The sequence below is a fragment of the Carettochelys insculpta genome, chromosome 3 (assembly GCF_033958435.1).
Source record: "Carettochelys insculpta isolate YL-2023 chromosome 3, ASM3395843v1, whole genome shotgun sequence".
Classification (NCBI taxonomy): domain Eukaryota; kingdom Metazoa; phylum Chordata; order Testudines; family Carettochelyidae; genus Carettochelys; species Carettochelys insculpta.
Window position 1 is genome coordinate 97859045 of NC_134139.1, and position 27443 is coordinate 97886487.

At 44.8% G+C, this 27443-nt stretch overlaps 1 protein-coding gene across 2 annotated transcripts in view; it reads right to left on the minus strand.

Moving 5' to 3' along the window:
- Positions 1 to 469: 469 nt before the first annotated feature.
- Positions 470 to 27443, minus strand: part of GRM1 (glutamate metabotropic receptor 1) — a 236610-nt gene continuing 209636 nt past the window's right edge. The window contains exon 8 of one of the 2 annotated variants that reach the window (XM_074988712.1): positions 470 to 1328. In XM_074988712.1, coding sequence (XP_074844813.1) covers positions 470 to 1328 — 859 coding nt within the window. Of the gene's footprint in view, positions 1329 to 20605; positions 20667 to 27443 lie in introns of those variants that run through there. The other variant, XM_074988713.1, reaches the window with a different exon arrangement.

Genomic DNA, 27443 nt, shown 5'->3' on the forward strand with positions numbered 1-27443 from the left:
GCCACACTCTGTCCCTTCCAGCTCTTGAGTCTCCTGCTTCTGCACCAGCTGAAGTATTTTGGCCACGAGATGTGCTAAGGACTTCTCCATGGGTGCCTTTATCCACAGTCAGCAAGCATTACTGAGAGAGTGTGTGAGTGAGAGTGATTTTTATGTTTACTCTTTTTTTTTCTTTTTTTCTTTTTTGCTGTAGAAGTTGTTTAATGGGTTTGTGCTTTGTCAGAATTTCCTATGGTCTTCTCAAAGTACAACATTTTTATTATTATTTTTTTTAACAGCTAAAGAATTTGAGCCCTCAAATAGATCATTTGTAGTGCAGGATACAGTTTCTGTCCCATCACAGACACCATTCCATTCTGCTTTTTCATGTTCCGCCACCCAAATAGCTTGGTGCCCTGCCCCACCGTGGCAATTTCCAGTTGACAGCAGCCAAAGTCCTCTTTGTTCACACCTGGATGTAATCTTCATTCTACAGCGTGGATGAGGTTTGTTTATAATCCCTTAGGATGACCGAAGCATAGGTCACATTTGGGGGGGTGCAGAGAACTGACTCTGACACTGGGGAGCTGGGCACAGAACTCCCAGAAGCTACCGAATCACGGAAAGGAGATGGGGGTGTCAGGGCTGGGGAGTCTTCCAAAGTCAGTTTGCTAGTTGCCCGCTCCTCTTCCTCCTCCTCCTCCTCCTCCTCCTCCTCTGTGTTCTCTGGTCTCTCGTACACGTAGCTCTGGATGAGCTTAAACGTCTCGCTTTCCCCCTCGTCGGCCGGTGGCGATACCGGCTCTTCACTGAAAGCAGCCAGCTGGAGAGGAAGCACCTGCTGTTGTTGCAGTGGAGGCTGGTAGAGGGTCCTCCCTCCGTTCCCTGCACTGGGCATGGGGATGACGGCGTTGAAGTCCGGAATGCCAGTGGCAAACTTGTTGACTACTCCTTGCAGCTGCTCCATAATAGATCTCTGCTGCAGCACCAGGTTCTTGGGGGGCTGCTCGGGTAGGAACAGGTGGGTCTCTTCTGCCATTGCCTGAAGCGGGGGTGTTGCTGTCACCCGCCTGTGTACCACCATTGGAGGGCTGCTGGGCTGGATGAAGTGCACTGGGTCACTCTCTTCTTCCTCCACCACATTGTAGAGGGTCTTACTGCTGATGTCTGAAAAAGTCAGGCTCTTGCTTTGGCCATGGTAACTTTTAGTGAGGGGCTTAATTACCGCTGTCTGATTGCATCCTGTCTCCCTCCTCGTCACATGCATCGAGAGTCTGTGCCACATGTGTTGTCCCTTGGGAACATGTCTTCCACCTGGTTCAGACCATGACACAGACTTTCCATTAGAACTATGAATAAAATAAAGATGGGTTTATTTGCATTTACAATATGCACACGTACAGCATAACAAACAAGGCTACAGAAATACTTGGCTGCTTTGCCTCATTAATCAGTTCCCCTGCTAGTCAGATAATCTCAGAAAGAGGCACATAGAAATACTACCAAGAGAAACAATAATTTCTTTTAAATGCAGCAATTACCACAATCTGCAGCAGAATCCAATTATTCCCTGCTGGCTACTGACCCTGCAGCCAAAACAGAAAACTTGATACTGTGGGTATTGGGAAGGTTACCCAAGTTTTTAGGGATAGCAGCTATTTTGATTTAGATCTAAGTTTGCCTGCTGTATTTTGCAGGGGAAAATAAGAGGCAGAACTCTAATTAATGCTGACTGCTGTTTACATGAAAGAGTTCCAAAGCATTGCAAGAAAAACAAACCATGGTTTTAGCCTTTGGCATTTAAGATACTGGTAACAGAAATATCTATTTTGAAATAGGTGCTAGTCCTTGTAGAATGAGGTTTACAGAATTTGACATAAGCTGTCTGCTATTTTGAAATAATTTTGAAATAGTGGTTTTGCTGTGTAGGTGCTTGCAACATTATTTCAGAATAGCCGTGGTCACTGTGTAGATGCACCCTACAGGAATAAGCAAGGATCCAGTCTCCAAACCCTGTGCTGTCACTTGAGGTCTAAGGCAAACCACATGGAAGTCTATATGGCCTCCTGAACACAAGAGTCTGCTACACTGCTTCCTGTCAGCACAGCTCCACCAGACTCAAGCTGACAAGTTTTTGCCTTCTAGCCACTGCTTCAGAAAATGGTCCTCAGTGGTTTGTTTCTTTCCTTCACAGATTCCTCCCCAATATTGTTTTTCACATAACCAGATATAACTGCTTGAAGTTTGTGAAAACGATAGTGGCAAAATGCAATTCTGAGGAAACTGTAGGAAAGTGGTACAGAATACAACTCTATACATTTGGGGTAGGAGAAGGAGAAATGAACACGGAGACATCCCCATCGCATTTTCTATTTCAGTGCAAATATTTCTGGAGAAAAAAAGAACCTGAGGTGGGTCTGTGTTGCAAAGTTCAGATCTAGAACCAAGGCTGAGTTTTGGAGGCAAGGGTTTGGTTTGGCTCACAGGGACTAATAAAACTGATCTTACCTCCAAAGTACAGGTATGATTGGATGCAGAGTTTTGGCTAGGGAAAAAAAAGTGCTGAAAAATATAAGCTCTATAGTGATCAGCAATAAGAGGAGGAGGATTTAAAAATATTCTGCAAACTGTCAATTATGATCAATATGATCTGTGCTAGATTTGGTTTTTAAAATGATATAAACATAAGCAAATCAAATAACTTAAAATATTAGAGGCAGAAGATATTTATACCACTCAAGGAAGAGATTTTGGAATCATTGTGGATAGTTCTCTGAAAACATCTGCCAAGTGCTCAGCAGGAGTAAAAAAAAAAAAAAGCTAAAAACATTCATCATTAGGAAAGGGGGGGATAAGAAGACAGAAAATACCATAATTCCTCTATAGAAATTTGTGGTACCAATATTTTGAATACTGTGTGCAGTTCTGGATACCCCATTTAAAAAAAGATATATTAGATTTGGAAAAAATACAGAATAGAAAAACAAAAATTATGAGAGGTATGGAACAGCTTCCATGTGACCAGAGATTATAACAACAATGACTGTTTGGCCATGTCTACACTAGCCCCAAACTTCGAAATGGCCATGCAAAAGGCCATTTCAAAGTGTACTAATGAAACTCTGAAATACATATTCAGCGCTTCATTAGCATGCGGGCGGCTGCGGCACTTCGAAATTGATGCGACTTGCCGCTGTGCGGCTCGTCCCGACAGGGCTCCTTTTCGAAAGGACCCCACCTACTTCGAAGTCCCCTTATTCCTATGAGCAGATAGGAATAAGGGGACTTCAAAGTAGGTGGGGTCCTTTCGAAAAGGAGCCCCGTCGGGATGAGCCGCGCGGCAGCGAGGCGCGTCAATTTCAAAGTGCCGCAGCTGCCCGCATGCTAATGAAGCACTGAATATGCATTTCAGTGCTTCATTGGTAAACTTTGAAATGGCCATTTGCATGGACATTTTGAAGTTTGGGGCTAGTGTAGACACGGCCTTTATCTTGGATAGTAACAGAGAGGTGGCCATGTTAGTCTGTATTCTAACAAAACTTAGCAGCAGTCATGTAGCACTTGAAGTGGGTCTGTCCCATGAAAGCTCATCACCTAATAGGTCATTTTGTTAGTCTTTAAAATGTTACATGACTGCTGGTTTGTTTTGCTCCCTTGGAAAAGAGAAAACTAAGCGGGGATAAGATAAAGGTCTGTAAAATCATGAATGGTGCAAAGAAAATGAAGTACTTCTAAAACACGTCAGTATTTAGTCATCTGCCCTCAAGTAATGTAAGTGACTAGGACTCTCATTTGATTGTTTCACTTCAGCTCCTGCCCGTACTTTATCAGTTTCTATCCTATGTCTGTCCAGATGTCTTGATATTATCTGGTTAGATATTTTCTCCTCTTTGGAGCACAGGTGCTGGAAGTAGGGGTAATGGGGTACTTCAGGTGGGTTTCATCTTATACAGGGTTGACAGTGGGGTTCAATAACTCTCAGCGCCCCCACTATACACATTGTTCCAGCAAAACTGCTTTGGAGGCTGTATTTTGCAGGAGCAGTGACAGAATGCAGATGTAGATCAAAATTATCTGAAAGGTCTAACTGAAATGTTCATCCACAACTGACAGCTGAAAACAGGCTTTGTCTTTGACATTCTGCCTACAATGAAGGGTCAAAAGTGAGGAAGTGTCAAACTGGACAAGACAGAAATCAGTACAATTATTTTTTTTAAAATTTTGTTTTTGTTCCTGATTTTCTGTCTATTATTGATAAAATAATGTATCGCAACCACTATGGTTTTAGACTTCATACCAACTGTCCAGAAGAGGTGATTTAAACTTCAGCCTCTACAAAAAGGAACTGTATTGATGAACAGTGGTGTCTGGAGCCTAGCCAGCATAGTAAGCTCTGTAAAGAATATGCTGAGGAAGGGTCCTCTCCCATATGGTGTATCACTCTAAGGGCCACAGTCTTACTGCTGCATAGTAATAACCTAATGACCATGTATGAGAATGGAGTTCAAGAAATTTAAGGTGACACTCCCTTGTGGTTAGCACAAGGATTAATAAATAGCACTGTTCTCTCACCCCAGGTGTTCAGAAAATGGGCAGTGGGACTTTTCTTCCTGCCATCCCCATCTTTTGCCAGGAAAAGGGAGAAAGCAGGGGATTCTGCGGTTCCCCCCCAAAACAGACCAGGAGAAAGAACACGATATTGTATTTTTCTAATTTGAGTAAGAATAAGAGTAGGTACAAATGGCTGAGCACAAATCAATTAACTTGGATAGCAAAACATCCCACGCTTCTGGGGTACGTTGGGGCCGTCTCACAAAGTATAAGCCCTACTTCTCTTCAGCTGACAATAATGAGATCAACTCCCTGAAAGTTTTTTTTTTTTCATACACTGCCCTTTTTTCCCCATGCAGGGGCATGACACTGAGTTTTGCCTCAAAGATGACCTGTTATTTCTCAGGCATAGCTGCTGTTTGTGATAGGTTTGGGGACAATAAAATTAATCAAACCTATTTATTATTTAGCTTTTGTTAAATGCAGGTTTTCTAACAACCCATCAAAGACTTATCATCAGCTTGAGCTCAATGTTTTACAAGATTTTAATGACAGTACTTTCAATCAGCCAGCAGGAGCTCCAGGTTAAAGGCGATGTCTGCCCAATACAAAGTATCTTCTGCATACCATTTTTTTCTAAATCCCTGCAGCTAAGACTGTCTCTACGCTGAATGTTCAGGCAATTTCATGCATGCCCTGTTGACACTAAGATGGGCTTATTTGTGCTTTACTGCCTGGAACATGTTTTCAGTCAGCTGCGATTTCTTCTTCTTTTCCACAACAGATAATGTCTTGGGCAATTTGTGTATTCTAGAAATACAACCCAGGATTTTTCTTTTTCTGTGTTCTCCGTATGCTCCTCTGTTAACTAATTTGGACTCCATAAGCTGCACAGGCTGACAATATCTCTCCATAGAGATTCCAGTATGATGGGTTTAATATATAAACCCTAAATCCCAACTGTTCTGCATATTTCCTGTGTGATGTCAAGGCAAGTCACCTACATTTCTTCTTGCTTTGATTATCAAATGCATAATAATATCCCTAATTTATAAAGATGAATTCATGAATGTTTTTGAAAAACTCAGAGGTTACAGATCATAAAGACTGATATATGATCTGCTACCTGGATGACAGCTTCTTTGTCTCTCTGATATTGTTATAGATGTAATAATCTGTAAGGGAACCTAAGCTTCAGCTCCTTATGTTTACAAGAAGAGGATATGAACATTTTCTGAATCCTGAGCTTTGGAATTAACTCTTCTTCTCCCTGTAATATGGCAAAGCCCTGATTTGTTTGTCTGTCCATAGGAGAAGGGGCACAGCTAATCATGTCGGGATGGGGGATATACTAGATTTGGCCTTAGACTGGTATTGTCAGATGGGTTTGATTTATTACTAGTATACAGGCAACTTCATAACTATGTTGAATGACTCATTAATCTTGCAAAGAAAGGCTTAACAAGAATCAATGGCTGTAATTGGTAGCCAAACAAACTCCAACGATAAATAAGGCAAACATTTTTAACCGTCAGGATGATTCACCATTTGAACTAGGGAAATAGTGAATTCTTAATCTTTTGTTTTCAGCTCAAAACTGGGTGCCTTGCTGGAAGTTATATTTTAGCCTGGGCTCATGATAGGGGCAGCTAAGTGAAATTTAATACTCTCTGATATACAAGTCAGACTAGATGATCTAATGGTCCCATATGGTTTCAAACTCAATGAATTTATAAATTATGATTAATTTTTATGCAGTTTGAGCTATGCGCCACCCCAGCATCTAGGGTCTCCCTCTCTGCACTCACTGTCAGCACCACACTGTTTTTGATGAGTGTGGGGGCAAGTCACCCTCCCCACCCACCAGAGTGCAACTGCCCAAGAGCAGCATAAGCTTCCTAGCTCACAGTGCTCTTGGGTCATGCCACTCTGGGGGCTGCCCCCATATTCACCAGAAGCAGCACGGTGCTTCCAAAGGCAGAGGCAGGCAGGGGTAGAGCAGGGGGAGGGGTAGAGCAGGTGTGGGGAGAGAAGGGTCATGGGTGGAGCAGAGGCCAGAGGGAGAGAGACAAGTCCAGGAAAGGTTGGGGCATGGGCAGAGGAGGGTTGCCTGAGGCAGGGCTGTGGGCGGGGAGGAGGCAGGACAGGGGCACATGGATGGTACCTGCCCTAAAATTCCTAACTGGTTGTCTCTCCAAGTCTCCTCCCCAGGCAGTTGTCTTTCCCATCCTAGGAAGGCTGGCAGAACATTCTCTTCTTTCCCTCACATCACCACAATGAATCATTTATACTGTCCCTTTCATCAGATTCGTCCCTACAACAGGGATGCGCAAAAGGTCCCCTTCGGGGGGGGCATGTAGTGTTGTGAGGGGGATGCAGCACAATTGGCTCCTGGGTCTCAGTCTCACGTCGAGCCGTGTTACTGGTTTTATGGGTGTGTATTCACAGTTCTATCCCCATTGATAATGGTGTCGCTTATTTTCTTACTCCTGCCAAAAGGGGTTTATTTTTTTTCACATGAACATAACCAAAATTTCTGTCAGTTTGGATGACATTAGACAGGTTGAGGGCCCTGCTAATTGTGGGGATGAAAAGTGGGGCCCAGTGTAAAGTTTGCTCTCCCACCCTACAGTAAATTATCTGTGCTAGCAGAGGGGAAAAGGAATAAAGGGAAAAAAAATGAGTCTCTTCTCCAAGCCTCTTATTCCCATCTGGCAACATTGATCCCAGCCTGCTGAGTCTCTTAACCTTATTGGCCACATGTGGTAGCTTTTCACAGCAAGTCTGATACTTAAGGCATTCCCACTGTAAGCTCATCTCTTTCTCTCAACTTAATAAAGGAATTTTCCCAAGAGTGAGGAAGATACACACAGTCAAAATCTCATTACAACACACGCTCCTGTCTTTGTCTCCTTAGCATACTTGATTACCACCAAGAGGAGGCAATCACAGCCTATTTTGATTTCAGTCCATTTACAATGTAATGTCTAGCTCAGTGATAAGAGACTGTCACAAGAGTTCTCACTCTCTGACTCCAGTCCTCTCTGCCTGGCTCTATAATTAGAGCAGAGTTTAACTCCCACTGGTGTTTCTGGAAGCTTAGTGAATTAAAATAACCTTTCCACTTCTTTTTTTGTTGCACAAAACAAATTGCTCTGCGTGCACCTGGGAGTCTAATGGTGCGTGTAAATTAGAGGGCTATTTTAAATATACCTTTGGCACTATTTGATTAAAAAGTAGGTGTGTAAAAATGTTCAGACTCATTCTCTGGCTGGCTGGGTATTGCCTAAGGCAGAGGCAGTCAAAAAGGACCCATGGGCTGGATCCGGTTGACCACCATCGTGCAGCCAAGTGGGAGCCGTGAGCAGGCTTCCTGCTTACCATGTCCCCACACACTGCTCAAAGGTGCCAGCTGCAGGAGCCGTGTGTTCTCTATGTGCTTTGCACCCCTGCGGAGGGGTCTCTGTGCACTGCCTGTGTGCCCAGCACAGTCCCACAGCTCCCTTTGTCTGGAAAATGAGCACTGGGAGCTGTGTGGGCTGTGCTTGCAGTGCAGGCAACATACATGGGGTTCTCAGAGAGTGCATGGCCCTGGGAGCTGCCTCTTTGAGTGGTAGTAGGCAGGAGGCCTGCCTGGGGCTCCAGCTGTGCCGCTGGCTGGGAGCTGCTGCATGTAAGCGCCTCCTGGCACAGCCTGCACTGGGCACCGCTCTACCTCCCTCCAGCCGATCACAACCCAAATCCTCTGTACCCATGGCCCTGCACCCATACTCCATCCCAGACCCTGCACCCCAATCCTCTGCCCCAGGCAACAACCTCCTCTTGCCCTAGGTCACTACCCAGTCCCATGCAACTCCTCATGCAACCCTGCTTACAGATCCAAACCCTGTCCAAACCCTGTACCTCCCACACTCCTCCTCCAGGTCAGAATCCTTTCCTGCATTCTTGCCCCTTCCCAGAACTTGTACCCCTCCTGCACCCCAATCTCCTGACTCAGGTCGCAACCCCCTCTTCGCCCAAACACCCTCTGAGATCCCATGCATCCCCATCCCCTATCCGAAGCTCCCTTCTGCACATAACCTCCATCACCTACCCTGCACCTCCTCCATTAGTATCATGGAAGAGTGCGGGCCTTGATCACTTATCAAATTCTTGGAGTGCCCCATCCCATCAAAATTTTTGCCCATCCTGGTCTAGGGACAGGCTTGGTCTAATGGTCTGAGTATGGGAACGCAAGCCAAGAAGCACTGTATCCTAAACCCTGCTCTGACTTTAACTCATTTGGGCAAGTCTTCCTACCTTTCTCTGGTACTTACCCTCCCTGTCAAGCAACATTATACTGCTTAGCTCTGATCTAGACACACATTTTTTACTGGGGATCACTGTGTTGGTTAGGGATATTGTAAGTGGTGCGGTAGCCCACTCTGGAAGGGAGGGGCAAAGGCATTCTTAGAGAGGCTGTACAGAACCTGACCAATGAGAAGTGGGCTTATTAAGAAGCCAGTCAGGAAAAGGTTTGCTGATATAAAGGGCTGCTCAGCAGAGCAGAGCAGAATCTCTTGCTGACATGCAAGGGAGAAGGGCTAGCTTTGTAAGAAAGCACTTTAGAGCAGTGCTGGGCAGCATAGCAAGACTGCCAGACTGAAGGCTGGTTAGAAGGGCCAAGAAGGTGCTAGAGCGACAGGGAAGGTGGCCCAGGGAAATAGGCAGCCAGGTGCACTCCACTTGGCAATGAAAAGATTGGCCAGTAATCAGACAGCAGTTTGCACATGAAAGCCATGTCTACACGTGCACGCTACTTCGAAGTAGCGGCACTAACTTCGAAATAGCACCTGTCTCGGCTACACGTGTTGGGTGCTATTTCAATGTTAACATCGACGTTAGGCGGCGAGACGTCGAAGCCGCTAACCCCATGAGGGGATGGGAATAGCGCCCTACTTCGAAGTTGAACGTCGAAGTAGGGCACGTGTAGACGATCCGCGTCCCGCAACATCGAAATAGCGGGGTCCGCCATGGTGGCCATCAGCTGAGGGGTTGAGAGACGCTCTCTCTCCAGCCCCTGCGGGACTCTATGATCACCGTGTGCAGCAGCCCTTAGCCCAGGGCTTCTGGCTGCTGCTGCTGCTGCTGCAGCTGGGGATCCATGCTGCATGCACAGGGTCTGCAACCAGTTGTCGGCTCTGTGGATCTTGTGTTGTTTAGTGCAACTGTGTCTGGGAGGGTCCCTTTAAGGGAGCGGCTTGCTGTTGAGTCCCCCCCGTGATCGTGTCTGCAGCTGTGCCTGGCACCCTTATTTCGATGTGTGCTACTTTGGCGTGTAGACGTTCCCTCACAGCGCCCATTTCGATGTGGTGCTGCGCAACGTCGATGTTGAACGTCGATGTTGCCAGCCCTGGAGGACATGTAGACGTTATTCATTGAAATAGACTATTTTGATGTCACTACATCGAAATAAGCTACTTCGATGTAGGCTTCATGTGTAGACATAGCTTAAGTTAGCAGTTAGATGAGAGCCTACAACTGGCCGCTGAGGCAGCAGGTTAGACAAATACTCAAGAAAATAAGACCAGGGTCCTGTGAACCAAAGGGAATGTAAATCAGTACTATCATTGTGCAAATATTTCTTGTGAATCTCAGTGAGAAGTCCTGTGGCACCTTATAGACTGACAGACATATTGGAGCATAAGCTTGCACTCTGATGCTTTCTCTGATAGTCGTGAATCTCATTATTTTCTTATTTTGACCATATTTCTGATTAACACAATTAAGTTTTGAATTGTAGGTCAGAGAAAGAACAGGTCCTATCAAGAGGAGTATCGAGCAATGAGCAATAGCTAGAGTAAATTTATAAAAAAAATAACTCTTGCTAGACAAAGATACTGTTGTTGACATGACTGCAAGTTAGTAGATGAAGAGAATGAAGTAGTTATGGGCCAGATCATGAAGTGACATGAATCAACATAGGTATAGTCACATAAAGGAAATGGTCAGTTTGCATTAGATGCAAATGGTTCCACAAGTTTAAATTTTTTAAAACCTGAATTTAAAAATTAATTCAAATTGGCTTGGATTAGCAACATCACACAGACTGAAAACTGACTAAAAGGCCATTAACTTGAGCAATGGATTAAGTTGTGGGATGCTGCAGAGAAGTATAATTTGGATTGATTCAGTTCATATTTAGTAATCTCCATTTAAAATTTAGAAAAAAGGCTGGACAACACATTAATTAAATCCACTGATATTAAAACAGGAAAAGCTGAGAGCCCACCAGTTCAGACTGGGAAATGATGTGTAGGAACTTTGCTTAGAAATATGGATGGAAAATAACTCAGGGAGGTTCATTTGAGAAAAACACAAAATAACAAAAATGAGGAAACATAATTTGTAACGTTAGTGGGAGATGGAGGTCTCCCACTGTGGTTTAAGAGCAGTGATGCTGAAACAGAGCTGGGACTGATTCTGAAGACCAAATCTGCCATGAATTTGCAAGGTGACCGGGGCAGACTACCTTATCAGCCCCTGGGGCCCACGTCTGAGGGCCACAGACAACTGCGGGGGGGAGGCACTGTACCAACAGAACTTTGGCCCCACCCACTGTTCTTGCTCTTCCTCCCTCCCTCTGGGGCTGTGCGTCCAGGTTAGCCCAGGCAGGGCCTCAGCGGCAAGAGGATAGAGGAGCTCCCAGAACTGTCCCCCTGAGCACTCTCGTTCTGTCTCCTTGCCTCCCATGTGGAGCTGCCTGCTGGCTGCTCACGAACCCCTCTCCTTCCCTCCTGTGCATAGTTGTGCCTGTCCACCCCCTTTTACACAGGGGAACCCCGAAACGCACTGAAATTAAGTGACTTGCCTACAACCAGGCATAAAATAAACCAAGATTCCCTGATAGTTAGAGAACTCAAGAGTGCTGACTGCCAGTCTCCAGAACCTACTGACAGAAAACACTGTTTTAATAGAAAACCTCCTGTCTCACCTATCACAGTAGTGGGCACGTAGGCAGAGTGCTCCAGCCTAATCCTGAATTATGCGTACAGAGGGCACCACACTCACTCACCTACACCCACAGTCTCCAAAATTACTCACACAAATATCAGCAGGGTTATTAATTCAAAACCAGACAATTTACTGACTGGATCACACCTTCGAGATAACCACATTTCTAATGCATTGAACTGTTTCTTTTCATTCATATTGATGTCTATGCTGCCTTTGTCATGTTACTGAATGATTCTGACAGGGAACAGGCCCGTCTCTGGGAAGGGTGACTTTTTCTGTAAATACGGACACCCCCTGCCCTGAATAGCAGACCCTGCCCTTCTCCTCCCACCCTCAGCTCTCCAGCTGGCCCTGGCCCCTCGCTACCCCTCCAGCCAGCCTGGCCCTGCCCCTCTTCCCCAGCATCGCTGCTGCCGGTGGCAACTCTGTGCGCATGGGGACTCCAGCTGCCCTTCCCCCTCCTTTCTTCTACTTGCCTTGCATGCCAGGGTCCTGGCTGCTGCACACCCAGGGCTCACTCCTAGCTGCCCCCTGCCCCACGCATGCATTGGGACTCTTCTGATGGCACGCGGGGTTGGGGGGCTGTATTCCCTCTGAGAATTTCCATGCTTGGATGGGTTGAATTTTCTTTTGGGTGGGTTAAAATTTTCTATGTGTAACACCAATACTGAGGTAGTGAGTGAATGCGCACCACCAGTACAAACAAAAACCTTAGCTATAGCTTAGACCATAGGTGTGGAAGAAATATATTAAAATAAGGGATAATAACAAGGAGTAATGCTTATGATGTTATTTAATATGAAATCAAATAAAAAGAAAATGAATGCTACTTTTGGAGGACCTGTATTACCATCCTTTCTAACCTCTCAAGTTCGTGAACACACCAAAATGTGTGTTATCCACACATAGCCCAGCGCTAAGATGCTGAACAAATCTACGTGTCAATTAGAAATACTTCAAAAATTATGGCCTGGAGTGTGGGAGGCTCAGGGCTGTGGGCTGGGGATGTGGGAGACAGGGCTGGGGTATATGAGTTGCTCAGGTTATAGGAATGGAGTGTGCAGGGGTTATGGCAGGGTGCTGGGGACATGGAGGTGCAGGAATCAGCATTGAGGTACATGAGGGTTCAGAGCAGGGGGGTGCAATGTGTGGGGGTGCAGAAGTTAGGGCAAGGTGCTGTGAACGTTAGGGGTTCAGGAGGAAGGGTTGTGGCATGTGAGGGCCCAGAGCAAGGCATCAGGGTTCATGGGGGGCTCAGGGCAGGATGCTGGGGCGGGTGTGGGGTACAGGAGAAAGGGCAGGAGGCTGGGAGTGTGGTCTGAGGTACAGTATGTCGGGGTGGGGGAGGAGCTGACCTAGGGACCGGGTTACCTTACCTGGTTGCTCATTTTAAATCAGGGTGGACTTTTGAAGAATTATTTTACAAACTGTCTGAACAGCCGAATATTTAAGGCTAAAGCTGAGTACTGAGATTGTGAACCTAAATATCTTTGTAAGGGTTTTTTAGAAATGTGATTTTAGAAGCTTCATCTGCAAATTAATGAAATATTTAAAGCAGATTTTAAACTAAGTCCCTGTGGGCATCATACACAACTGTGGTTTTGTGAGTAAATTCGGGGCTGGCACATGCCGGTTAAATGCTTTAACAACCACTTGACGTCTCTTTCCCAGGGTCTGTATTAAGCTAATAGGTCTGAGGAGCTGGAAGGGTTTCCACTTTTATGTTAACAGAGCCTCTTTTGGGGGACAGATCACGGATCTGCAAGCTGCTGTCCTGACAGCCTTCTGGAATGGTCACAATAAGCACAGGCAGGAGGAGACATTGAGCACTAAGACCCCGGGGAGGCATTACCTCCCTTTACCTCTTAAATCCTGCTGACCTTGCCTGGGGTGGAGGTGGGGGAGGGTGATGCATCTGCACTCTTTGCACCCCCCCCAGCCCTCCCTCCCCCTCAAATGGACTTGTATAATGAGAGAAGTCTCCGGCCCTGAGCAGCTTACAATCTCATATCTTTCCAATAAACATACAGCATATATGTAGTGCTTTAAAACGCTATCTACTTTATAACAGCTAAATAATCAATCCTTACTCACTGCTGGGACATAAGTCAGTAAAAATCATTTTATGATGTGGAAACTCAGGCAATGCAAAATTATGCGATAAGCAAAGATCACCTGGCGAGAAAGAGAACTCAATTTCTCTGGCTCCACAGCCTCTGCTCAGACACCCTGACTACATCCAACCATTTAAAAAGGAAAATGTACATATTGTACCTAAGTTAAAGGACATAAGTGAAGTATTTTAAAACACTGCATGTTTTCCGTTATTAAACCTATTGCAGGAGCAGCGAACAGGGGGCAGCAGCTAACAGGGAAGGGAGTTTGCCTCTGGGCAAAGCGTCATAGAGGAGCTTGGGTATCGTGTTCCACCTGTGCCCTGCAAGGCAGCACTTCCAGGAAAAGGAGTCTCTGAAAAGAAGAGCCTGAAGAGCGATGGGGGAAGGTGGACCTGGGGGCACTGAGAGCAGCTGGGGGGAGAGGGGCCAGTGCAGTGAGGAGGGCGGACATGGGAGCAGATGGGGGTAGTGGGTTGGGGAGGGTCCTATGATGATGGTAGCTGGGGGGGGCGGGGCGAAAGGTAGGGAGGAGGGTCCCGGGGATATGAGGTCATTGCTCCACAGGGAGCTGTGGTGACAGGGAGTTATGAAGTAGTGGGATCCTTAGCCACATCCTCCACACCCCACTGCCTTGTGGGTTATCCTGGGAAGGAGAAAGGCTAAGGGAGTGAACCCTGACAGAAAATCTGGAGTGGAGTCCGAAGGTGGTTCGGTGTCAACTTCTGGCACTGTCCCGGCAACTCCTGCAGCTGAGCTGGTACCAGACGTGGAGGTTATCCTCTCCTTTGGACTATATCAGTAAAGCCGAGAGGGGGACACTGGTGTCTGGGCAGCCCAGAGTCTCCATAATAAATGCCCAGGCTCGCGCCCAGAGAGGTACTCTGGCATCGCTGAACAGCGTTGCGTCAACACGGGAGGCAACAGATACCGGTTATAAGCTCTTGCTCGATTGGCGTAGAGAATGAGCGCCAGGGGTTGCCTTCGACGGTGGGAGAGATCCTCGCATCTCACTGGACAGTCAACGCCCGCCTCAAGTTGGGCAGCCCCCAGCCAATAGGGTACTGTCCCGCCACAGTTCACCTGCCTCGCTGGGTGCGTGAGGCTTAAGGTTCCTGAACCTGACAAGTGACTGAAATTTGGGCACCAGGCAAACCAATAAGAAAATCAACAAGAAATGAGAAACATCAACAATTCAAGCTTGCTTGCTGGAATGTGCAGACCATGCTGACCGGCTTGCTGAAGATCTTCAGGCCATCAGTGACACCCGCAAGACCGCTGTCATCAACGAGGAACTGAAGAGGCTCAGAGTTGATATCGCTGCACTGCAAGAGACGCGACTCGCCGATTCGGGATCTCTAAAGGAAAAGGACTACACCTTTTTCTGGCAGGGTAAAGCCCAAGAAGAACCCAGAGAGCATGGTGTTGGCTTTGCTGTCAGAAACACCCTTCTACAAATGGTGGATTTAGTCATGGGCGGATCAGAAAGACTTCTTCAGATCACGCTTCAAACTTGCGCCGGTCCTGTCCACCTGATCAGCGCTTATGCTCCAACCCTGTACACCACACCAGAAGTAAAAGACAAGTTCTATGACATGCTTAGTGCTGCTGTAGCACAAATACCTGCTCGTGAACAACTGTACATCTTGGGTGACTTCAATGCAAGAGTTGGAGCTGATTGGGCCTCATGGCCTTCCTGCTTAGGACACTTCAGTGTGGGAAAAATGAATGACAATGGACAGCGTCTCCTTGAACTGTGCACGTACCACAATCTGTGCATCACAAACACATTTTTCTGAATGAAGCCACAGCACAGAGTGTCGTGGAGACACCCACGCTCGAAGCACTGGCATCAACTAGATGTGGTCATCACTAGGCGTAATAACCTCAAAAACGTCCTTCTGACACGCAGATATCATAGTGCTGACTGTGATACAGATCACTCGCCAGTTTTCTCCAAGCTCAAGCAGAGACCCAAGAAGCTGTACCGCTCTAAACCTGCTGGAAGGCCCCGCATTGACGCCAGAAAGACGGCAAACTTGGAGAAAGCTGAAAAGTTCAGAGAGACCCTCCAGGAAAATCTGCGCAGTGGCCCTGGGGGGCGCCGATGTGACATCCAAATGGCAACATCTGAGGGATACTGTTTACAACACTGCCTTGTCGGTGTTTGGAAGAAGAGCTAGAAACACGAACGACTGGTTCGAAGCTAACTCTGATGAGATGATTCCAGTCATTGAAAAGAAGCGCGCTGCACTCCTGGAGTACAAACGCTCACCAAGCCAGAGTACCCAGCAAGCACTTAGAGAGGCCAGAAGAACAGTACAGCAGACAGCCAGGCGCTGTGCCAACAACCACTGGCTCCAGCTATGCAGCAGCATCCAGACCTGTGCTGACTTTGGTAATCTCAGAGGAATGTACGAGGGTATGAAGAAGGCATGAGGACCCACCCAGAACAAGATGGCACCTCTGAAATCCAAATCTGGTGAAGTCATCACTGACAAAGCCAAACAGATGGAGCGCTGGGTTGAGCACTACTCCGAGCTGTACTCGTGCGAGAATGTTGTGGTTGAGGCAGCCCTCGATGCCGTTGAGCTCCTACCAGTAATGGACGAACTGGATCAAGAACCGACTATGGATGAACTGAAGAGAGCCATCGACAGCATTGCAGCAGGAAAGGCCCCTGGCCAGGATGGTATACCACCAGAGGTAATCAAATGTGCCGCAGACACTCTCCTGGAACCCCTACATGAGCTACTGTGCCTGTGCTGGAAACAGGGTGAGGTTCCACAGGATATGCACAACGCTAACATTGTAACGTTGTATAAGAACAAAGGAGACAGAAGCGACTGCAACAACTACCGTGGAATCTCCCTCCTAAGCGTCACTGGTAAACTGTTCGCTCGCGTCATCCTTGGCAGACTTCAGAAGATTGTTGAGAGGGTGCACCCCGAATCGCAGTGCGGATTCCGCGCAGAGAGGTCTACCATCGACATGGTCTTCTCTCTAAGGCAGCTGCAGGAGAAGTGCAGGGAGCAGAGAAAGCCACTCTACATAGCCTTCATCGACTTGACCAAGGCTTTTGACTTGGTCAGCAGGGATGGTCTGTTCAAACTGCTCCACAAGATAGGCTGTCCTCCACGGTTACTCAGGATGATCCAGTTGTTCCACGAAGACATGAGAGGAACCATCCAATATGACAGCTCATTATCGGATGCTTTCAGAATCAGGAGCGGCGTCAAACAAGGATGCGTGCTTGCTCCGACATTGTTTGGGATCTTCTTCGCACTTCCCCTGAAGCATGCCTTTGGATCTTCAACAGAGGACATCTTGCTGCACACAATATCTGATGGGAAACTGTTTAACGTTGCAAGGCTGAAAGCTAAGTCTAAGGTGTGAGAAATCCTCATAAGAGACATGCTGTTCGCAGACGATGCTGCTGTAGTGTCTCACACAGAAGATCAGCTTCAAAAACTACTGGATCAGTTCTCCAAAGCGTGCAAGGACTTTGGGCTTACCATCAGCCTAAAGAAGATGAATGTACTCGGTCAGGATGTTGCTGAATCCCCATCAATCAGCATTGACAACTATACGTTAGAGGTCATCCACGAGATCGTTTACCTTGGGTCCACCATCACTGACACCCTGTTGTTGGACACTGAGCTAAATAGGAGGATCGGAAAAGCAGCCACAACTCTGTCCAGACTCAGCAAGAGAGTGTGGAATAACAACAAGCTGTACACTCACACCAAAATGCAAGTCTACAGAGCCTGCATTCTCAGCACCCTCCTTTATGGCAGCGAGACTTGGACCCTGTATGCCCGCCAGGAAAAGAGGCTGAACGTCTTCCACTTGTGCTGCCTCAGGCGCATCCTTGGAATATCATGGAAGGACAGAGTGACCAACACCGCCGTCCTCGAGCAAGCTGGAATCCCAACCATGCACACCCTCCTCAGGCAGCGTCGACTCCACTGGCTTGGCCACGTCCACAGGATGAATGATGGAAGGATTCCAAAAGACATCCTGTATGGTGAGCTAGCCTCTGGCAAAAGACCTCCCGGATGCCCCCAGCTGCATTACAAAGATGTCTGCAAGAGAGACCTGAGAGAGGTAGACATCGAGCTGGACAGTTGGGAAGAACTAGCAGACAACCGCAGCAGATGGAGGCAGGGGTTACACAAGGGCCTTCAGAAGGGTGAGTTGAAGATCAGACAGCTAGCAGAGGAGAAGTGAGCACACAGAAAGCACAATAAGGACTTGCCAGACACCCACTACATCCGCAAGAGATGCAGCAAGGACTGTCACTCTCATGTGGGTCTTCATAGTCACAATAGACGCTGTAAATGAAGTCCTCAATTGAAACTTTAAAGGGCGCGATCCATAGTCTATGCAGACTGAAGGATGCCTTCCTACCTATTGCAGTGAGGCAGGCAGCTCTAACTCACTGAAAACAATTAAAACAAAAAAGCAGCCAAGTAGCACTTTAAAGACTAACAAAATAATGTATTAGGTGAGCTTTTGTGGGACAGATCCACTTCTTCAGACCATAGTCATACCAGAATGGCTATGGTCTGAAGAAGTGGGTCTGTCCCATGAAAGCTCACTTAAAAAATTATTTTGTTGGTCTTTAAAGTGCTACTGGACTGCTTTTTTGTTTCGATAGTATATAGACTAGCACGCCTCCCTCTCTGTTACTGCAAACAATTAAGACAGTAAACTAAAGGGCAGCAACTTTATACAGTTACAGAGGAGTAACCAAGTTAGTCTGTTTCAGCTAAAACAATGATGAGTCCTGTGGCACCTTCAAAACTAGCACATTTATTTGGGTATAACCCACTTTGTCAGATGACGTGCTTCTTGCAAGTTGCTGAATGCATTAATCTCATGTGTAATGACTGTATTCCATGCTATGAGGAAGTACATAAATCATACTGGATCACTTTGAAAATGTTTGCTCTGAACTTGCAAACCCAGGCTTGGGAAGCATTCCTCACTGCCCCATTCAAGAGGCCTATCAAGATTAAATGGGCCATGAAGGTACACTGGAGCACAAAGGTCTGGTGAAAGGGCCATATCCCACCTTGGAGATAAGACTTGCAAAGAACTGGTCTTGTCGACTGGAGGACTAAATGTAAAAGATGGAAAGATCTTTGTTGTTTGAATTCTCACAGAGCCTGAGACTCTGGAGAGAAGCAAGAGTTCCCCTGCGGTTAACCCGAAGTTTGCCCTGAAAGACATTCTAAATTGACAAATCACTACAGCTCGGCCATGATGAGAAGTTAGGTTGGAATGCACTTGTGTACATATATTTGCTTACTTTAGCATATAAGTAGCTTATTACTTTGTCCTAATTAATAAAGCTTTAGATCATCTATTACAGGACTGGGCTATGGGCAGCACGGCCGACAGCCAGCCAGGGCCTTAAGGGCAAGGTGTGTGTGTGTGTGTGTATGTGGGGGGGGCAGCTCCACACCCCAGGAAAGGGCAGAGTCTTGGGCAGAAGGGGCACGGCTGGGCAGTCAGCCCTTAGCACTCCCCAGAGTGTGGCGTTGCCCCTGCCCCCTGCCCTCAGAAGCCACGCTGAGAGCTGCAGGAGGTGGAAGGAGCCAGGCTGGCATTCAGCTCCTCTCCTGGTAACTGGGAGAGGGAGATGGAGGTGTGAAGGGAAGAATGGGGCAGGAGGTGGGGAAGGGAAGTGGGGGCAGAGGACAGGAGTGAGTGACGGGTTGGAAAGATAAGTGCATTATCATCGTACAGTATAATCATTTGGATATAATGGACTTTCAGCATTAACGGACATCCCTTCCCCCATTAGTCCATTAAATTGAGGGTTTATTACTGTATTTACACAAAGAAATACTCTTGCAGTGTACGATGCACTATACAATTTCTTTTTTCTGCTAACCAAATCAAAGGGCTGATTTGACTGAAACTAACATTCGTGCTGCTTGTTAGAGCAGGGATTTCTGAAAGGAGCACAGAAATGCCAGGATGCTTCATTCTATGACGCTTCACTGGCTGGAGAATGGAGACATACTGCAACCCCTATTATAAATAGCTTTGTGAATTGCCCCAAACTGTTACGCAAGTGTATATGGAGTGGACTTCCACCTAGTCTCTACACTGTCTTCCCTGGTGCAGCAAGCAGGGTTCTAAAGGAAAAGGCTAGGAGTGACCACAGACTTTGTGCACAACAGCTGGCATATTTTCAACAATAGTCGCATATTTACTAGGGTTACTGCAAAGGCTTATAGCTAGTAATTTGACCAGCCATCACACTATCATATTTTGATGGAGCAAAGTATCTTGGGTTCTAGCTATCTTTTAAAATATGATGAAAAATAAAAATCTCATGCCATTGCCTTAAAGAGAGTTTAAAAAAATCCCATAGCCATGATAGGACAGCTCCTGCAGATTTAATTCATACAAAGGTCCTCACGTCTTCCCTATTTTTGGGAATCCCACCAAACCAGTGTTTTACTTGGCCTTTGGCTCTACAGCAACAGTTCACTAACATGTGCTGTGAGCAATAGCAGTGCAGTGCAAAGATGTCTTGCCATGAGTCAGCCACTAAAGAAATTGAAGTTGTTAAAAGCACACAGAATAATTTCATCTCCATGCAAAATGTAAAAAGGGAGAAAAAATGATGGCTAAATGGAAAAAAAGGTAAAATTAGTATGGAAATATGTATTTGCAAACTTGTAAGAAAGGCATTTACAGACAAAAGTGAAGATCATGAAAAATTAAAGCTCTAAAAAATTTACTCAACAGCATCCTTTAAAGAATGTATGGACAATCAGATTAAGGCATTGTGCAAAACAGGGCACAGAAGCAAATTCCCCATCCTTAATGGCATGCACCACATTTGTCCACATTATTAGAAATGATCATGAGAAAGAGAAAGCAAGGGGTAAAACAGCTATTTGTCATGCAGCTTCTCTTACACATTCACTGCAGTGTGGGGTTTTTCAAAGCTGCACATGTGCCGACGGACACTGGCTGGTGGGCGAGAATTCTGGCTGCCTCTTCCTGAAGATTGAAAAGAAAAAGACACCCAGTGAGTGGTTATACACATGTACACACATGGTGGTTGTACCACTCAATAGGGTGCCTGTCCCTGATCTACTCCCCGTCTTCTTTGTGGCTTGCCATCATTCCTCCTTCTCTGCTTTATTTGCAGCTTACAAAAAGATTTTTCCTTTGCTACTGCGTGACTTGTTTTCAAGTGGTTTCTCATGGTGTTTATACTAATTCTCTCTATTGATACCATAAGTACTCAAATAGCAGATGGCACTGCTGCTGTGCATTTAGTCTTCAGTGGAAACTCTCCCCTGGCCTTCTCTGAGCTACGTGGGAATGATACAAAAGGAGCAACATGCTCTTCTTATTCCATCTCTACTTTTAAAGGTTCACTAAGGGCTTTTTAAAAAAGCTGTGTGCTTATTTCATGTTTTTTCCTCTGTGGCCCTTACTTCAATAGTTTGCTTTTCTTAGTGTTACCTTTCTCTGAGTCTCTGACTGCAGTAAATAGTCATTGGTATGCATTGGCATGTGGTACTTTGTTTCTCATGGATATAACAGTGCTTTTGAAGAGTAGGCAAAAAGTTTAGGCTTAGATGATTTAATGCCTGAAAACTGGTCGCTTTAGATGTTAAAACTGCAGATAATGGAAGGCAATTTCCTCTTTCATTTCTTCTCCCTGCTGTGCTATATAGTTAACAAAAGCAGATGCAAGCTCCCATGCTGTCTTTAACAGAACCAATAAAAGGAAAACAAATGTTTTCACAAAAACTTCATGTACTTTTGCAAGTGGTGTGGATGGACAAATTTCTGCAAAAAGTCTTAGCTGAGATGAAAATGAAATGCAAAAGAAAATTCCGCATTTTTTGTCCACAGCAAGAAAATCAAGGTGCACACTTGTCAAACCCTGGTTTAGGCACATAACAAAGGGCTGAAGAATGTTATGTTCAAATACTGCATATTCGGTTTTGCTTCTAACAATTAAGACAAACCAACTTTTCTCATCACACACTGATGTAGAGTATAACAGAGTGATGTATACAGTAATACATGAATATTGGTTTGGGGCTATAACAGCCTTGAGATGACATCCATGCTATTATAAATACATTGCAAGTAAAGGTTGCTATGTGGCTGTTTGTCAACGCTCAAACTATCCTCCTTAGAGTCTCTAGAATAATTACAATCCTTACCAGCAATGACAAGATTAGAAAATTTCAAACCAGTCACAATTAGGGGCTTAGCTACTGTGACCTCTTCATCTTATTAAGCTCACAAACACTATAGAGCTTCTGATTAAACAAAACAAACATTTCTCTATTTTTAAAATTTTTTGATTTATCAGCAGAGCCAGTTGCTACCGTTAGTGGGAAACTATGAGAATTATGCCTTATTCCTGACTGCCTTGTTAAAAATCAGAACCAGTGGTGTGTTCACTCACTGTAGCTGATTTTACAGGATATTTGACAATATGCAACCAATTATCTGAGCCACAAATCTAGCTCTAACTATATTCGCATGATAAGTATAGCTTCAGCATGCACGCCATATATACAGGAAAGGACACAATGGCACAAAGAACCTAGTCCTACATCATTAAAAACAATATAAAAACTTCCTTTGACTTTGGAGGGTGCCATGGCCTCAGGTAGTTTTTGAGGCTACCAAATCTACTGGACGTAATACAGAGCAGTGTGTCTTAAATTATGTTCTGCGGAGCACCCAGTTCTGTGAACAACTCACAGGTGTGCCACAAGTGTCTGACACTTTTTAAATATCATACACCGATGGTATACTTTTCTGTTGTTAATACATGAAATTAATTATCATTAATGCAATGATACTTCTTTATTGCTATGATTAAACTACTTCATTTTGTTTTTGCTGTATATGTTGCTGGGTTGTTTTTTTTATTTTTGGTCTGACAAAATTTTTTTGAAGAAAATTTTCATGGGTGTTTGCACAAAAAATATTATTTTTTGGTGTTCCATAGTCTCAAAAAGTTTAAGAAACACTGGTCTAGACGCCATGCTATCATTTTGTGACTTTTTTTGGAATCTTTTCTTTTCTCTGTATTTCCTCCTTTCCTGATATATCCTCATGGTACAGACTTCTAAACCCAGTCAAAAACCTCCCTAATACGTTCAGAAAGCATTTTTATCCTTTTGTCGAAAAGGCGGCAGGGTCATCTTAAAAGTTGTGTCCCCTGATCACAGTAAAAAAAAAGAGCTATTATAGCCTCCTAAATGCCCTGTTAATTTAGTTGAAAATGTGTGTTCCTTTCAATTCTGTCCTTCAACCGTTGAGCAATGTTGATGGCGCTGTTAAGGTTGCTGCCATTTTCCACCAAAGTGGTGGCAATAGTCAGTGGTAAGCCAAATGATCCCTATATGACATATACCTTCTTCAAAAAAATTGATACCCTGTCCATCTTTGGACTTTAATAGCATACTTTAAAGGCCACTATTAGGAGCTCTAGCCTCCCACCGCAGGATACAGATGACTCCTACTGAGCTAATGCCAGTTATTCTTATATCCCATAGACAGAGAACCAGGCCTACTGTTGCCACACCTACATGAGCAGCCTCTGTCGACAGAGGTCATAGTCAACAGAAAAACCTTGGCAGTACCTCTATTGACAGATTGCATCTATGCATGAAAGCAGCTTGAAAGAACAAGCTGCTCTGTCAACAGAGAGCAGGTAGACTGCCCAACTCTTTCAGGACAGAACGGCTGACAGGAAGCTCTGCAAACAGAGTTGCCCCAGGAACCTGAAGCCCTCTCTGTCAACAGAAGTGTCTACATGGGCACCCTGTTGCCGAAACACTGTCCACAGAGGCATTGTGCCTGACTGGGGAGAAGTATAACGCTGCTAGCTGAACAGCTGAGTTTTGATGGCAAACTCTGAACAGAGTGCTTTAGCCGTGTAGACACTTGGTGAGTTTTGTTGATAAAAGCCTGGTCTTGTTGACAGAGGCTGCCCATGTAGACGTAGCCAGTGTGTTCAAAACGAGGAGCTGGCATACTGTAATGAAGATATTTAAAATTGTATCTCCTGAAGATGGGTTCACATGTATAAAGGCTATTAGAGAGAAGCCTATAAGAGAGGATGTAAGGGTGGCTTAGCTGACATGAGCAGGCCCAAAGTAAGACAAGACATGCCTGAACAAGAAACAGCTGAGCAAGTCTGAACAAGTATTTGCTGAAACAACTAATTATTGTGGGTATATTTATAGCAAACAAAATAAGCATGCATTGGAATTGTGGTATTTCTCTGTAGCTAAGCCCCCTGTATCTCAGCCTGGCCAGCCCAGACAAAAGGCACAAGCCTAACCTCAGTGACAAGCTGGAGTCCGTGTGGATGTTTTGGGCCCCAGAGGGCTGGGTGAAGTGTTGTCTCAGAGGTGTTCTGACTACATTGAGCAGAAAAGGCCTTTGAGGGAATCCCAACAGAGTGGAAGGTTCCTGAGTGAAGGCCATCCATTAACTGCCTAAATTTAGGTTATTTGAAACAGAATATTTCTAGCCAACTGCTCAGAATTCAGGAAGAGCAACAGGCCTTTTGAAATATGCTGTGAAGAATGGGTCTGACGGAAGAGTTTCTTTTCTCACTATATTTTTCCTTAAGTGTAAATTAATCATTCGGTGGTGAGTCAAACAGTTATGTCAAGATTGAAGAAAAGTGTAAATTGCTATCTGTGATGTTTTATTTCTGTATAGCTGTGAACCTTGTTGCAGTCACTCACAACTCAGGAATTATTATCTTCATTAATCCATCGGACCTTGATCTGAATGTATCTGTTTTGTCCTGCATCCAAGACTACTAATATGCAGGACACTATTATTGTTTATCATAAATGTTGTGTCTAGAGGCAATTAAAAAAAACAAATAACAGAAGCAAAAGTTATTTCAGGGTAAAAAAAATTATTTTGAGATTTTTAGCAAGCCAAAATATAAAAAAAACCCATAAAATAATTTTGGGTCAAACAAGATTTTTAATTCAACACTGCTCTCCATGCTCAATTTTTTTTTCCATTTTTGAGAGTTTTTAACATTTTTTGTCTTTTAAAACTGAATGAAATTTTGAAACAAAAAGACATTTCAAACTTTAAAAAAATCAATTTTGAAAACACTGAAACAAAGCTGACTATTTTTGAAAATTCCTCGACCCTTCTTCCACCACCCTCCCAGGAATAATTTGGCAACTGAGACAAATTTGCAAAAGTTTTCTGGGCTGGCAAATCTGTGTGTGTCTATGAGTGTTTGTGAAGGATTTCCAATTAAAGCAAAAGATATATTGGAACTGGAAAAGGCCCCCCCCCCACCATATTAGGGCTTTGGAATAGCTGCCAAATGAGTAGGGATTAATAAGACTGAAATTTTTCATCTTGGAAAAGAGATGAATAAGGGGGGGGAATATCAGAGGTCTATAATATCATGACTCATGTAAAAAGTGAATAAGGAAGAACTAGATAAATTTATGGAGGAAAGATCCATCAATGACTATTAGCCAGGATGGGCAGGGATGGCGTCCCTAGCCTCTCACTGTCAGAAAATGCAAGTGGGCAACGGGGTGGATCCTTTGATGACTACCTGTTCTGTTCATTTCCCCTGGGGCACCTGGCATTGGCCATGTTCAGAAGACAGAACCTTTGGTCTGGTTCAATATGGCCCTTCTTACGCTATAGGATAGTGTTGAGAAGGGCAGGCAAAGATAGCAGTGAGAATATCAAGCTGTTATGTGGGTAAGCTTAGCGTAAAAATCTGGTTCTGAATCATCCAAAAGTTTTTTTGAAATACCTATCTCCAGTTTCATAATCGTAGTGGAAAGTACCCCCTTTGGGTCATAATATTGAGACAAATAATCACTTCATATTTCATGTTGAGATCTATTATTTCTTCCAGCGTAAAAGGGCAAAGTAGCAAAAAAGTGGCAGTATTTCCCACTGTTCATTTTCTTCCCTTGATCATCCGGAGATCAGATGGGTGCTTGTGAAGGTGCAGGATTGATAGACAGTATTTGCTACTGTCAGGCAGGTGCTTTGGTTTGCACTTTGACCCCCACCCCCATCCCTTCTCAGCCCACTTCCTGGGTGTTTCCCAAATAGAGAGTCTGGGAGGCATGTTGAATTCTATGGCAGTAGGTTCACAGGGTTTATGTTTACCACACAGGAAATACAGGCCTCACATGTGGTTGCCAGAGCAAGGTCGAAAGGTGTATGTACAAAAAGTTGGACTCCTTGGCTCTGCTCCTGTTGCAGCAGCATAAGGGCTGCAGGGCTGTATCTCAACAGCTTTGCCAGGGAGGCATTACATTTGAAGGAAGACCTCTGTCTTACGCTTCTCCTTTGCATCAGCCATGTGTGCCTATGTGCATAAAAACCTAAGGAACTGGACATTTAGCTTGTAACTCCTCCACACATTGCTTTATTCTTTTTAGAAACAAAAGCTTTAACAAAGGAACAGGGAGATCTGATTGTCTTATGGATGGCCCATTTAACCAGTTGAAGCTGTGATGAAGAAAACTAAAAAATGAGAAGAAAGGCAATGAAATAAAAAGAGTCTGCAATCTTATTCAGAATAGTTAAAAGTCCTAAAACCAGTCTGGGAAGCTCTTATACCAGTGAGCAGCTACCCATGCATACAGTCCCATAAATTTATGGAGATAACAGTATACACATCTCATAGAACTGGAAGAGATCTGCAGAGGTCATTGAGTCCAGTCCCCTGCCCTTATGCAGGACCAAGCACCATCCCTGACAGATTATTTTTTAGAATCTATTTGCCCTAGACAGCCTCCTCAAGAATTGAGCTGTCAACCCTTTTTTACCAGGAGAATCCTCAAACCACTGAGCTATCCCTCCCAACAAACATTAAGTGGAAGTGCTCAGGAGAAACTGCTTCCTAATGTAAGATTTTTGCCACCTAGAATTGCAATGATCAGTTCTCTGATATGAATGAGCTGCCATGGACTGTTCCAGGACAGAAAGTAAGGCAAACACATGATTTTTCAAAAAGAAAGTTTTCTCTGGAAAGTGAGAGGAAGGACAACCAAGGCAAGAAAAGTGAAAAATGCAAGAGTATGGCTAGGCATCATCCTCACCTAACCTTCAAATCCTCTGAAGGGTATTAGCAGAGAAGATTTAATTGTTTGCAAGTACTATGGCTTGTAGAAGGTTAAGGACATACATAGGGAGGTAGGAAGCCTCTTGTATGAGATGAAGGATGAACATTTAAGGGAAGTCTGACTCTCTGGGCATTTCTGAAACTGCAGTAAAACTGGAAAAAAACCTACTTTAATATAAAAGAATCTGAAGAATCTTATCCATGAAATTATAAAAATATAAAATAAAATGATTAGTCTTAAGGTGTTATAGGAATGCCTTTCTTGGAGGGCGGGGGGGAAGCTGCAGACCAGCATGGCTACCCCTCAAACTACAGGTTGAACCTTTCCAATCTGGAACACTCTTTGTACAACAACATCTGGTGACTGTGGGTGTGGCTAAGTTTCCCATGGTCCCATAAAGTTTGTTTGCAACCACCAGTCCTGGCTCTCAGCGTTCTGTGCTTTTACGTAGCTGTAATTTACCCCTATTTTTCTTCTAAAAGCCCAGTAGGCAGTGGAAGTGTTGGTAATTCTGCTAGGCAATACTGACCTCCCATGGTCCAGCAAATTCTCTAGTCTTGCACCGATCAGGTGCCAAGGGTGCCAGACAAGAGGGGTTCAACCTGTACTTTAATATATAACAAACCACTTAAACAGTGAAGAGTAGGAAGAGTTGGAA